The following is a 14,877-nucleotide window of genomic DNA, read 5'->3' as shown; positions in this document are numbered from 1 at the left end:
CTGTACAATTTTGAATTGTGCGCAAGAGAAGCCAGACACGACCATATTATATTTCTGATAATTATCTAGTACCACTGATGAATTCACGTCAATCCATCCATTAAATTTATGGTAGCGCATTAATCTCGAGTCATGCAAGCCACCGCGAGGTAAGCTCATAAATCTGAAACATCGAACTGACCGCTTACTTCGAAATGGGGGATAATTACTGCTGGGGATTATATCGCAACCCAACGTAACGGGGTAATTGCTTCAAGCTTGAGAAAAAAATCAGCTAAACTCTACCCTTCTATACCAAATGTGTCTGTTCCAGGACGAGGAGTGATACTGGACAGTCAAGGACCGGTCTTGGTCACGGAGCCACGATCGACGGTGGAGTTTGCCAACGACAGTGGTACAATGATGCATTGTTCTGCACACGGAAGCCCAGCGCCGAGGATCGACTGGTTAATGGGCGACGGTGCCCCCGTGCTGCCGATTCCAAACATACGTGAAATGCTCAGGAACGGTTCAATCTACTTTCTACCGTTTGGGGCGGAGAGCTATCGCCATGACGTCCACTCGGCTATGTACAGGTGCCAAGCTTCGAATAGTGTTGGACGAGTTTTGGGCCGGGAGATTAGCGTCCGAGCCGGTAAGTCCTCCGCTTTTTCTCATGGAGACTACATAAGGAGACCGAACTTCGTGTAAACTAGTAGCTGCCTGAAATAAGATGACACTGCTGTTCCATTTGCACCAATGACGGTACGGGTAGTATGAGGTGGCGGTGAAACCCTTCTACGAATCACATTACAGGATCATCGATTATTCGATCTTGAGCATCCTTGCAACCAATGACACTTGGGTGCAAAAGGAATACTAGCGACGTTAGTGGTATTAAAAATAAACCTAACGTGTACGATTACTTTCACAAGTTTTGACAATTCACCCATTTGAGTTCGGTCTCCTTAGGTAGTCTCCATGGTTTTTCCTGCTGCATCTATGACAAGGTCAACACTCTCGTCAATCGAATAAACAAATCTTCCGCTTCCTGGATTTACAGTTGTCCGGCAAAAGTACGAGGTTCAAGTACGCGACACTTACGTTCTGGCTGGAAACACGGGAGTCCTGAGGTGCGAGATACCGACCTTCGTCAAAGAATACGTTGCTGTTACATCCTGGGTGCAAGATTCCGCCTTTAACATTTACCCGGAACCAAAAAACGGTTAGTGCAACATATAAATTTTCACTGTGTGAAGCAATTATTTAATGCCTACCCTGAGTTTGACAGTGATTTACAAAGCAAACATTTACTCTGTGTGAAAATTCGGAAGCTTCTGACTTTGCATCATGGTAGCAGATGAAGAGGATGAATATCCACTTCAGTGCAGATAGTAATACAGACTTATTGAATATTATTTTGATTACTAATATGCGCGTTCGAGTCGCGGGGAAAGGGGCGAAGGGGAGAGATGAGGAGGGAGGGAGTCAGGATAACGTCATCATTCCAATATGTCGAGGTGAGGCGGAATCGATTAACGACGCCATCTTGATTTGATGCGTTATATGACGTGCGCGACTACAAATTCCAGAAAATTCCACGCTGGTACTGGAAAGTGGTTGTTAAAAATATAAAATTAAAAAAAGGAAATAAATAAACAATGGGTTTAGGAAAAAAATATCGATATAATGTGAAGTCAATATTTTCACTGGTTCGCTCGCAACGGAAAATTGCAATGCGGATTTGTAGCATCGATTTGTTGGCACTGCATTGTACACTTGACACCAAATTGTTTGCTCTGCTACAACAGCAACTCGAATACCTCTAACGATGCACAGATTGTTGAAATGACACTCTTCTACGAGGGCATACCTTCCATCCGTCTCTCGAGCCAATTAAGACCTTGTTTAGTACGTCCGAACCACCTGCAAGAGTCAGCAACATATACATAAGTTGACCTACTGAAGAGGATAAGTTTGCCCTCGGTATGCCCCATGTGCTGTCATCACTGTAAAAAGACGGTTCCGGGTACCTTGGAAACGGTGGGTTCGCTTAGAGATTTCTTTTGAACGCGGATTTGCGCAAACCGAAAGGATATGCGAAACTTTTGACCTCGGCTCGGATGGAATTAGAGTCGGAATGATACGTTTCGAGTAAATATCGTGGTTAATTAGTGGTTGAGAGGGGCCAATTTTTAAGTGCGTGTACTGCAAACTTGTTATATCCATACCGGGATAGGCGGAGCTCACCGTTCAAGAGTGTGGAAAGCCGCATCTGCGCTGCTGCTCAGCGAATTCAACGGCGTGCATTAATGCTGGGAAGTGTAATAAGGGCCTGGTAAGTCTGGAATACAGCTCCTCCACTTCCCTGGGGTGTTTTGTTCGCGTGCCTTGAGCGCCGCTCCTCGTTCCACGAATTTCGAGATACATCTATCCGTTTCTAGCGCGATTCACGCTTTAATTAAAGAAAGTCTCGGATAGAGCTTTGGGGGTTTATGTGCTGACTTGAAAAAGTAGCCATCAGTCTCTTGTCGGTTGCACAAAGGTGGAGATTGGTGTCGACTAACTTTTCAATCGACCGCGAAGAGCTGAAGTATAAAACATCCGCAAAGAACATTCGAGTCGAGTTGATAAGCGTTCCGACAGTTTCCAATGGTGTCTATAGAGGTGAAGAGTGAACGAGCGAAAAGTGTGACAAAAGTTCGACTCTTCATTATCGCGTCTCGTGATCTGATAGTACGGTTAAAAAGATATATTGAGCTGCTGATGGAGGGGGAGCTTTCATTCTCGGGGGATTTGACAAGCGCTGAATTTGAAAAAAAAATCCAATCCTAGCGATCCGCGACAAGAAACCTTTTAAGACTGCCTCCTACCTCCATCTGTGATATCTGAACGCTATTGAAATAAACCAACGTTTGAAGAAATATTCAGAACAAAAGCCTTTAATCTCAACTGTAACAAAGGAGCTGAAAAGTCCTGAACGTTTCTGCGTTTTACCGTGAAAACTGTCGGGAGAAAAGTTTCGCCCGCAGAAATCTGTTCTTCCTTTGTAACTGACGCAGTCTCTCCTTCTACTGCCGCCCATCAAATGTTGGTAAAGTTTCAATCGACCCATTCTGCATCACACACCAAAATCCACGCACACAAACGCAACGCAGACATTCTCGCCTCGCCCGAAACTGCAGTTCAAACATCAGGCACTAAACTCCCAATGCAAATTCAGCTCTGCTGTGTTCAAATGTCCACCATTATCATTGCCTCACTACTAGCCAGCTATGCTCGTCTCTTGTTCATCCTCCGCACTGCAAGTTTCACAGCTCCGCGGTTGACACAACTATTTTCCCATTATCTACACGGAGCAATTGCACTTCTGCTAATAAGCACGGTAAATATTCGTTACTAGTCTTCAGCCTCCTTTTGACGGCTGCATTGAAGCCATAGTTTGAATCGCTTAACCCTTCGCAGCACAGCATTACATATATTAGACACCTTTTTGAATCGGTTATTAAAGATTTACATTCAATTTCAAGATATCGATGTCATTTTTGTAGCATAATTGGACTTCTAAGATGTCAATGTTGATGTTTCAAGAGGGATAATGATGATTCCGGGAATATAGTGAACGATATAAATAAACAAAGTGTTGAAAATTCTTGTTTTTACAGAATAAATGTAATTGTGGGGAGGTTATGGGAACTAGAAGATGAAACTCAGTGTTCTTTGGTTTGGGGTCGCTAGAAACGAATCCGACGTCAAAATTTCAGGATTCAAAATAACGGATTCAACGTGCCGCAATAAAAATATAAAAAAAATTTTTGAAAATATCTCAGATCTGACACCATTTTTGAAATCAGCGACCTCGAGAATCCTTAAATACCCAGTTTCGAGAAATTCGACTGCAAGGAAAAATGTATGCTTCAAAGGGTTAAAGCTGAACGCGTTTCTCCGGTCGAAGAAATGACTTTGAACACTCTTCCGCGTCATCGTCGACTCGTTCGCTGATTTTGAGAGCTGACAAAATTGAAGGGGCATTCTTCCGACAGTCCGAATCAGGGTACAGAACTGCGCGGATCGATTCCAACGATCCTTCGTCGAGCGGGTGATGAGGCGTCAAGCGGATGCTTTATGGGGCGCGTGTTCAACGGGATACCAATCGAGGCTTGGGCCAATGTACCTTACGTGAGTCGATAACACGAATCAATGCGAAACGGGAAGCTCGAGGGTCTGCAACGCGGTGATGAGGCGTACAGTAACACCGGCATTCGGGCAAACGTGAATGAATGGCACTGCGATCACGTCGCGGCTGCATTTAACAAATATTCGAACCGTGAGTGTTTTTGAATTGACGGCAGGAGGCGACGGACGAGACGGACGAGGAGCGAGATATTGACGTTGTTGTTGCGATGGGACCGCAGCGATCTTCTGCACGCGATGAGGCTATCCGCAGAGTGTAGGTATGCGTGGTTGTGAAAAAACGCAGACGTTTTATCGTGCATAACCTGCAGTTGAAGATGGAATCTACTGTGAGAAATGGGCCTAAAAACATACGGTGATTTTAGTTCGTGAAATTTCGTTCGCTTTGTCTACTCTGCCAGCTCACTTATACGAGTGTATAATATTTATGCTCGCCAATAAAAACTCCAATCAAAAAATTCAAATACGTAAAACGGAGAGCAATTTGAACGAGCATTCCTCTTACCGCCTCCGCTCATCATGAAGCAACCCTTTTTATATCGTACCAACTCGTGGGCAATGGGGTTCGAGATACAGGTATGCATACATTGTGGAATTTTTATAACACGCCACGTTGAATATTGCTAACACGAGGATACTTTTATTCACACATGTTTGTACGCTACGAGTCTGCCGGTTGGAGAATATTTTTTAACAGAAAATTACACACATACAATTTTTCTCTAGTCTGACAAATTGGTTCTGGACTTTTGCTGCCTGCTGCATGGATGGAAAAGTACAAAATTATTGGTATGTCGTGGTTCATAAGCTACACGAGAAGACATTCTTTTGAATATCCGCCAAAATTGAGAACTTAGGATCAGACAGACAGCCTCCGTCTTATAGCAACACGGGGATTATCAAGCGGGTGCGAAGGTCGCGAATTTCGGCTCTCTGCCATGAGCTCAGGGGACAGACTTCGAATTTCAGCTATCTCGTTGAAGTTCAATCTCAGATGCTGACAGCTATGATGGAAGAAAGTGCAGGCTGTGTAAATGGATCACGCCTAGTTGGATATGGAAGTAAAATACAACGTGACCGTAATAGTTAACGACTGGCTGGAGAAGTGTGGAATTCATCGGTACACGGTAATATTAAAGTCCGGTGTGCAAATCAATTCTATTAGGGGAGTTACAAAGAGATTTGAAGTTTCTTTGATGCGGCGATTATGAGATAAGAAATAAGAAAAGTTGTGACGCTTCTTTGTTTTCATTCTATCTATTTGTTCCGGGGGATTCTTTTTTTTTGGAGTTTACTCCTTAAGAAACGATTTGAGTTATAGGGCCCGGTACGGAAATTATATGAGGAGTAAAATCAAGTGTAACACGAAAACTTGAGGCGTCATAGAAAGAGACAAACATATATATCGAACGTGCAAAAGAATGAGATGGAATACATTACACAGCGTATCCTATACTCGGGGTCTCCTCTTTGTGCGGTGCTTTGTAGTCTCACTGTATAGTTCATTACCTCTCGACTGAGAGTTGAATATGTGCGTATAATTGTACGTGTGTGTTGTGTGCCTGCGTATGAATTTATAAGACGTGACGTTATTACGTCAAGATATTTGAAAATATGGAAGAAATTGATTTATGATAATGAAGAAGAATCCGAAAAACACATGGATGCGGTTAATTGGTAAGCTTATCGTTTACATTTATGTATAATATACATTTCAAATACGAACAACTAGATCTTCTATTTAGTGTTTTTATTATTTTTGATTGATTGATTTAATATATTTTATATTTATATATTATTTTCATTACTTATATTAACAGTTAGCGGCAAACATTTTTCCTTACTTACTATCGACTTGAGTTTTGTACTCGAGGGTTTTTGGGGTCACTGATTACGAATCTGCACTCAAAATTTGAAAATTCAAGATGGCGGATTCAATATGGCGGACCAAACGTGCAAAAACTCGTTTGACGAGAGCGAAAGTTGGTACCCGGGGGTTTTCAGGGTCGCTGATTATGAATCCGCACTCAAAAGTTAGAAATTCAAGACGGCGGATCCAATATGGCGGACCAAAACGCAAAAAGTCGTTTGACAAGAGCGAAAGTTGGTACTCGGGGGTTTTTGCGGTCACTTATTACAAATATGCACTCAAAATTTGGAAATTTTTGAAATAATATAAATAATCCGAATAATTACAGATATATGTTTGTTTCTCTTATCATTTTGGAAGATGCGTTCATTTACCCTCTTTTTCTATTCAATATATCATAATTATCGTTCGTAAGGAGTAAACTCCAGTAGTGCGTCGGAGCTGACACACACACTTTTTTTTATCTCGTATTTTGCTTTCTCTTTTTTTGCCGTCTTCTTCTGGACTCGTCAGACTTTCACCAACTCGGTTAAACGATGGCGAAGCGTAGAAGAAGCTAGAGAGCAGATTTCCCGAAGAAGTTGAGCAATCCTGTGGGACTTGGATGCTTTTATCTTTATCCGTAATATCTCGTCTTTCGCAACATGACAAAGCCCGAAACCCGTCGAATGTTCACCTTGGTACAAACTCTCATTCATCCAACTAGATCAGCCGCTCCCTCTCCCTTTGTGAAACATTCACGCGCAATGAATTAAATGGAAGTTCTACTTGATTAGGTCAGATCGCAATAAATATGACAGAGATTAACCCAGAAATGCTTACTCAAGTTTATTCATATCCAAATAAAATCAGTTCAAGGATACCAACGCGGTAAATAATGAAAAATTAACTATTGTTCACAGATGGAAAATACCACATGCTGCCGACGGGAGAGCTCCTCATATTCGCGGTGAGCACTGCCGATGCACATTCGAGCTACCGATGCCGAACCGTCCATCACGTGACCGGAGACACGGTCGAAAGTTCATCGTACGCACGCCTGGTGGTGACCGGTGAGTACCGACGGTCGGTAAAGACTTTTAATTAAAGGAACAGGCGTCCAAGAATTTACGACATCGAGAACCCGGGGCAATAAGCTATGGCGACACCCCTCGAGGGGTCATAGGACGCAGTCTGCAACTAGCTGCAAGGCGTGAGAAGGGTGCGTCTGAATAGTGGACGAGGGGAGTGATTTAGAAGAGCTGATCGCAGTCGAGGAGGATTATCAGTTTACACAACGATATTGGAGTGAAATTAATCTTCATATAACCCACGAATTCGTTCCTTCGTCTCAAGCTGATCCCCTTTCGGTGAAATTTCGTTCCAATCGTTCGTTCGATCGAAGTGATGTGGTTGAGGTCAGGTTAGGTTAGGTTAGGTTACGGTACACTATAATGAGGAATAATCAGATGTCTTAACAAGGAAGAAGGAGGAAGGTGGATGAAACTGAAACTGAAGATCCCTTCAGCTCGGGCATTACATATCCAAGGTGTATTTGTGTTTGTGTGTGTGTGTCAGGTGGCGAAGTCTGTAGTTTGAAGGAGGGCTCCATTTGCGGAGCACGGCGCTCGTGCTGATGGGAGCAGATAGTCCTACTGCGCGGCGAATGGAGCCGAGAAAGGCACTGCCAGATAATGGGGGAAGTGTAGCGAGAGAAAAATGACACCGCCGGGAAAACAACAAGGCACCGATGGTGGGAAACGGAGTTTCTCCTGGCGGTGGATCTCGCCATTTTCCGAGCCCTCGACGGGCTCTGTGTATCAGTTAACGGATGTGCCTCGTAAACGGAACCTTCCCTCTCGCCATCCAGGCGGGGAAATTTTTATTTTCTCACTTGAAAAAATAACAATAATATTAACACAAAATCCACTCGTGTGGTCGAGCAAACAACTCCGAAACCGAAATAAAGACGTTATTGATGTTCGTCAGGGGAACGTCATTCTGTAGGGTACCTTATTCGAGAACATAAAAAATAACCCTATTCTCCAAAAATGATATTTGTCTTTCCGACTAACTCGATAGGCATCCTTCTGGGCAAAGTTCAGATGCAGAAATAGGACTACACTGCACCGATAATTAGGTAGTGGTCGATTTACAGAAACCAAATTAACCAAAAATCTGTTTACTCACACTCACACAATCTAACAAATTCTGTGTTCACGTCGGCCAAACTTATGTATTATAAAATTGTGTCGAAATGACAAAAGAATCAATTTTCTCGATCGAAATGAAAACAATTTGATTGAATAATGGTAAAGCCGAGTTAAGTTTAGTTTGATATCATTGGAGTGAACAAAAGATTGGGTCGAATGAGGTGATATTTCGCTGAATTTAATAAACTATGGTCGGCGGGACCGAATGTTTGTTGTTAGCAGAAATCGCAACAATTATTTGACGTGGTTCTTATTAAAAATAATATTCTGTACGATGACGATGGAATATTTAATTAAAGCGGTGGCATCCATTCAACCGCAGGTGCAACCTGCTTCGACCATGTATACTGACCGTGAGTTGGTGCTACTAAACAATGGTACGAACTGTCGAATTTCTAATTAAATCAATCTTGACGTTGAAAACATTCGTCTATTCGATTCTACCTGTAAGAATTTATTATGGTAACCACGGTATATTCATTTTTACAAAATCATAGCTGGAGCAACGATTTTTCCTCTAACTGCATTTGCTTGGTTGATTCGATGACTTTTTTCTCTTCGCATAGAAGCCCGAATTTCACCTGAAGGGTCGAGTTCAAATACTGAATTCATGTTTGTAGTCCAACTGAAGTCAATTTGCATATTATATGATCCAGGACCGCGGCGAATATGTGATCGACTGGAAAAGTGTGAGAGAGGCAAGAGGGGGATGAGCACCTCGGCATACTCGAAATAATAATCGCTTATCACATGGTCCGCGGCCTCCATTGGCTTGCCCGTGGGTTCCCACGCGTATTGTTTCGTTTTCCTCGACTTTTGTTATTTTTCGAGACATCAAGCAGCGTTATTGCGGTCCAGGGCTGGCTAGGTGGAGATTACACATTCCCTCCGGTATTCTCGTGGCTCGGTCGAAATGGGTTAATGTTTCGTGTCGAGTGCTTGCTGGGAGCAGTCGGCACAACATTCACCCAATTTTTTTCCAATTAAAATTTTTTACACGTCAAAACGGGCTTGACGGCTAGACCTGAAGCTTCCAGCTAATTCATTCCACAGGTTCGGTATTTTTTGCCTTTGTTCAGCCTTTAATCCAACTGTTTTTCTGTAGTGGTTCTGCCGGCTCTAATGCCAAAGAACTGCGATAGAGTGGAAACATTGAACCAATCTAAAGTTCTGATGGGTTTACGAATCCCAGATTGAACTCCACCGGGGTATTATCAACGCCGAATAGCTCCAAGAATGCTCAATTCAATTCAACAAACGAGTAGACAGACTTTCCGCCCACCAAATAGACCGGAATTCCGGCCATTGCAACTCGGAGCATTTCGCTAATCGGTGGTTGAGAGGGAACCAAAATTTTTTAAGATATATTGGATCAGACGGTCGTCCACTACCGCCATTCTCCTGTCTGCGGGGCTTGCCACCCTCTACTTTTGGCTTCGACGAGGCAACATTGGCGTCTTGTTTCGTCTATATGAGAACGAAGAATCGGCAAGAAACAATGCGATATTGCTTTCATCGTCTGGGATCTTAGCCAACCAAACTGGCCGTGACGAGGAAAAATGCTAGAAGCATCCTGCGAACATGGTCTGAAAGTTATACCCGGCTTTACCCAACGCTCAGGTCGATACGGAGATGGTATTGGTCCGTCAGCCTTAGTTCAAAGACAAGGTTTCACTGTCAGCTGCAGGTGCTAAAGAGCAGAGCCTTAATTGGAGACGAGTTTCCGCTCCGAGATAAGGTCGGTATTTTCTCTCGAATTCCCATCAAAAGCTCCTCCACGGCTATAGAGTTCTGAAATCCGACCATATGAATGATTCGCCGAGAAACATACATGTATTCTCCAAGCCTTACTCTACAATACAAAACTCAGCACTGCCGATTGTTTGTTACCGCGTATACATACATGTATACCGTATACTTGTTGTTGACTGCAGTCTTTATTTAACGTGAAAGCGGAAGCCACGCGAAGACGCAGGGAAGACATATTTTCCTTTGTAAAAGAAGACTGGATCACGAGCATAATGGCATCCTGGTGTTAGCATGTAAGGTCATGAATGCTGTAGAAGATTTATTTTCTCAAAACATATCACCGTCTCTTCGCCCGTCATTTTAAAGCTCCTCGTGCATTTTCTATTGGGTATCATGTTTCCGAGTCCAATCACGTTATATACAGCAGAATCATTCCTGTATATCACTCGCACTTTATCAATAATGGATTAGTGGCATAAATGATAATCTCTTATGCGAGTTGAACCCCGATAATAAACTCTCGCCTGACGACCTCTTTCAGTACTCTAGTCATCTGTCTTCTCTATTACAAAAGCAGAGCTGCTGCTCTTACGGTTAGAGATAGAAACAAATCAACAGGTTTGATCGATGGCCATTGAATTACGGACGTGGGAAAAAGTTGGATCTGATTGTGAGATAAGGCATAAGCTGATTGATTATTTTTGATTTGTATGTAACAAATCTTCACATCTTCGTCAACTGCATGGTATTGAGAAATATCCTGAAAATTCCCTCTTAATGGACGATGGAAAATGCTGTCACAAAAACCACTCGGGAACTTCAGCAGTGAAGGACTCCGGTCTAACACGAGAGCCTGAAAGCGTTACTGAGAAAAACCCCATCTCCAGAAAACCACTCCGCGAAGTAAAGACTGCAGGAAGAGTGTAAAGTGTGTACGTTATGCTGATGACGGTTATTTCATGGTGCTCTACCGTTCCTGAAGCGTAAAGCTAGTGATACCTACTCCTCTTCTCGCTCAAGGACGACGAAAAGTCTTTAGTCATGCACTACCTCCCTGCTGCAATGCGTACGATATGATCCACATGCGGTGTTGCGGAACCACCGCAAGTGCAACTCAGCATTCTCATGGGAATCGTTGTCTTCCTTTTTCTCCAACTACCTAAGAGCCGCCCACTTGTCAAGGCACTGAGCATTGTCCGCTAACGGGTCCAGAAAAGGTTTGGGCTCAGCCGGTATTTCCATCGATTGCGCGTATCCGGTGGTGTCATCCACGCCGGCATAAGGCAGGGTGTGGAAACTTTACCATTTCAAGAACGAATTATTCACTGGGCTTGGATCAAACTGTAGCCAACATAATAATGATTTCCGCTATAGACATTATAGAACATTTTATATTATCACTAAAGTAGTTGGTAATTCAGTATTTGTGGCAACCTCTGCCGATGAATTACTTTTATACTCACATTCTCGAATGCTGATATAACAGTAATGCTTTGTTACACGTACGAATGATCTCATCCGTGTTATTCGATCCATGGATGATTTTATCTTGAACATGTACACTAGAAAGCGCTACTTGAAATCAAGAATGCTACGAAATAAAATTTCATGTTCTATAATTTTGTCCCATTGTTGTGGTATCGCTTTGGTCCAAACCTTTCGAATAACGTGTGGAGGGGAGTAGTAAGTGTTCACACTCTGGCATAAGGTGCTCTGCAACCAGAGGATGGTGATTTCTTTCGTCTCTTTGCTTGATCGCGTCGTGGGGAAAACATCACTTCCACCTGTCGGAAAGCATCTCGCGTTATGCCTCGCCGCGAGAAATTTCCCATCCCCGTGATGTTAATAATTTTCTAATAGACAGCCAGCACCGAAGGAAGAAAATCGCGATTCGGGATCCATTATTTCGGCTGAAACGGCAGGAGGTAAAAAAGTAGGTATAATCTAGCTTAAGCTAGCTCTTCTCTAGCAAAAACTCGCTTAGAGTGAAACTTTTTGGGGAGTATACGTGGAAGGAAGTGACGTGGCGTGCGGAGTAGTCCATTTGTTATGAGCTGAACGACGGGCAGGCAGGAGTATACAAGTAGAGGTTTTCCGTTCGTAATTTATCAGCCGATCCACTACCCATACATACAATATCAATTCCTTTTTCACCGATATAAGAAGAAGGCTCGTATATTTATGACCCATTCGATTATTTGCAATTGCTAACAAGTTTAGGGTGGAACAGTTTTTAACGAAACGTTTGGTCTTATGCCTACGTAATAATAGTGATACCGATTTGGCAAAGCCTAGTGGTCATTTGCAACGAGAATGAAAATCCATAACTCGATATTTCTAGATGAGTAATCTGCAGCTCGCTTAATGGGGGGGGAGTACCTTTAAGCAAGGAAAAAATCACTGATTTTCATGGTTTTTTTACAAGGAAAGACTTGTTCAAAATTTTTAACCTTTTCGTACTTTTTTTTTTGTTACTTTTCGCAACTATATCGTATTTTTTTTTTTTTTGATATATTTCAAAAAGGCGGAGATACGGCACGGTCTTCTGTTCGGGTTGCGGCGAACCTCATCCGACGGGGTGTCGTGTGGCGTTGAATGGATTAATCTAAAACGAAAGAAACAAAGATTGTTCTGTCAATAATACTCAAACGCGTAATATGAACCTATAAAAAGTGAGAAAAGTTGAAAATTGATGAAATGGTACACTTGGAAACAAAACAGTTGAATTTTCTGACGATAAAATGTCGATATTTTGCAATAAAATAATACTTCTTTGTTCTCATCTAATCTCACAAACATTTAGGTTCATATTTTAGATAATAAAGTTAGGAAGATGTACACTAAGTTTCATCGAAATCGGTGGATTAGTTTTTTAGCTATGTGTCACGCCTGTTTTGAAAATGTAGTTTTGAGAAAAACGCGTTTAAAGTTTTGTTAAGTAAAAACTGTATGACGTCAATACCTTCAATCACGCCCTCGGATTCTTCGCAAAGTTCATTTTCCTGGATTTGCTTCTCTGTTCGGGCTTTCGAGCTTCTTCAGAAGATATTGAGCTTCTGCGCTGCTGACGAACTAATCGCCCCTCATCAAGAAGGACTGCGAATTTAGTTCTAAGCCACGGGATTTAGACTCTTGAAATGTTATACGAACATTTTTTGGAATAAAAAAATTATCGTTTTTTTTTGATCACACGTTACAATTCGCAAATGGCGGATGATGAAACTGGACCGTGCGAAACCGGACGCGATGTATGCAAAGCCTGAGAATATATACGCGTGGGTGGTACGTGTGGCCAGGACTGCGATCAATATATCATCAGCTGAAATTACAATAATACGTGAAAACGGAGGCGAGTCAGGTCGAGTCGTATTAAAGAGCGACAGAGGTGCGGATAAAAAATACAAAGAAAACAAAACCGTCGCGACGCTCTGCTAGAGAAATCATGCCCAGCTTCGTTAAGCGTGGAATCATTTCCATGTGCTGAAAAAAACCTTGTAATTCATTTTGTACATTCTGTGGTAAAACTTATGCATCGTGATCTAGAATTTATTACGGTGATTATAGAATTGAAATAAAAAAAAGGTGATATTGTTGAAATAATGCAAATACCCGTGAATGAAACGAAATATTCAGATTGCCGAGTCCCATTTCACGGTGTTTTATTCGGCGTACCCACATTTGGCTTTACCCTGGCTGCTTAGTGAGGCAGAGGAATTCCATCTGCAAGTCACTCCAAAGGTTAATCTCGTGTAAAGCCTCTTGCGGATCCTTTCCTGGGGAAAAATGCTCTTTGTGAGCGTTCAAAACTTCTTGAATTGCGGCAGAGACTTGAACCGAAAGTTTTACTTCGACTGCTAAAGAATATGCTTCGTTAGTATGCATTTCAAATTCATAACCGTCTCGTGTGTATAATACTCGCTTATTTCATGCGTACCCTTCTCATCCGTTCAGTTACGCATTCTTCCCAACGGATATTACAAACTGGACTCACAAAAATTTTCTCAAGTTCTCAAGAGGATCAATATTTTCCACAGCAGTCTTTCCTGGCCGGATTTCCTCCGATAAACCTTTTAGAGTTATACACGTTTTAGAATCTGCACTCAGAATCACTTGTACTTTTTTGTCGGGTCCTTATTACCGTATAAAGTACAAATCTGGCACGGGTGCATTTTCAAGATTACAGTTATAGAAAAGACGTGATGTTTAAAGGGATGCTAAATTTCAATTCTCATTAGGTTAATGCTGGGCTTACATGCTTCTAGTTTTAGCTTAATTAAGACATACTGACGTAGACTTTAAGGTAGCGTGAAGACGTTAGAAACCACTGTGCAACAGAGTTTTGGCTCATTTCCCCGCATCTTTGCCAGTGGTGGTAGGTACAAGATTTCTCTCACTACGATGCTGTTCCTTTCCTTCTCAAATATTCGTAAGCAAGCCTAAATCAAACTGGAAGAGCAAACTGCTCGTAAACACGCTCTGTAACAGCTCAATCAACGCTGGCTACGTAACATGGACGAAGCTTGATTGGCACTGATCAAAGAGCAACGACGCGTCACGAAACAGTCTGCTGATTACTAATGGCCTATGCTTGACGATTTGCCCAGTTGAATGATTAGTGCTCGAGTTTTATCAGCAAGGACATTATACCGTTAAGGTTTGCGAAAATATAATGCAAGCTGATTAGGATTTTTTTTTTGTTGTCATTTTGAAATTAACGAGCCTCCTCTTCTGTAATTCGCAACGAAGTAGGTAAAACACGACTGCCATCTATATGGTTAACGATTGAAATGATCACTGTTCGCGGAGTTGAGTAGCTATTCGTGTACTTTAAACACTGAAACGGGAGACCAGGACGAAATATTGTGCAAAGACTGAGAGGTGGGTGCAACTTTG

General features: G+C 42.3%; 1 protein-coding gene and 1 long non-coding RNA gene across 6 annotated transcripts in view; one reads left to right on the top strand and one right to left on the bottom strand.

Moving 5' to 3' along the window:
* LOC124218672 (cell adhesion molecule Dscam2) overlaps positions 1–14,877 on the top strand; it is a 62,962-nt gene that overhangs the window by 26,208 nt on the left and 21,877 nt on the right. For all 4 annotated transcript variants that reach the window (XM_046625327.2, XM_046625331.2, XM_046625326.2 and 1 more), the window contains exons 3-5: positions 314–634; positions 1,043–1,204; positions 6,946–7,095. In XM_046625327.2, the coding sequence (XP_046481283.1) occupies positions 314–634; positions 1,043–1,204; positions 6,946–7,095 (633 nt within the window). The remainder of the gene's footprint in view (positions 1–313; positions 635–1,042; positions 1,205–6,945; positions 7,096–14,877) is intronic.
* Positions 12,159–14,481, bottom strand: LOC124218674 (uncharacterized). Of its 2 annotated transcripts, none has more exons than XR_006883148.2 (5): positions 14,273–14,481; positions 13,919–14,051; positions 13,594–13,838; positions 12,947–13,303; positions 12,159–12,589 (listed from the first exon to the last, which is right to left on the bottom strand). It is a non-coding gene; the product is annotated as an uncharacterized lncRNA (long non-coding RNA). The 2 variants fall into 2 exon arrangements; XR_006883149.2 differs by having other exon boundaries at positions 13,594–13,835.

This window comes from Neodiprion pinetum, chromosome 5 (genome assembly GCF_021155775.2).
Source record: "Neodiprion pinetum isolate iyNeoPine1 chromosome 5, iyNeoPine1.2, whole genome shotgun sequence".
NCBI lineage: Eukaryota > Metazoa > Arthropoda > Insecta > Hymenoptera > Diprionidae > Neodiprion > Neodiprion pinetum.
Note: the sequence above shows the minus strand (reverse complement) of the source record. Positions and strands in the feature narration are given on the sequence as shown.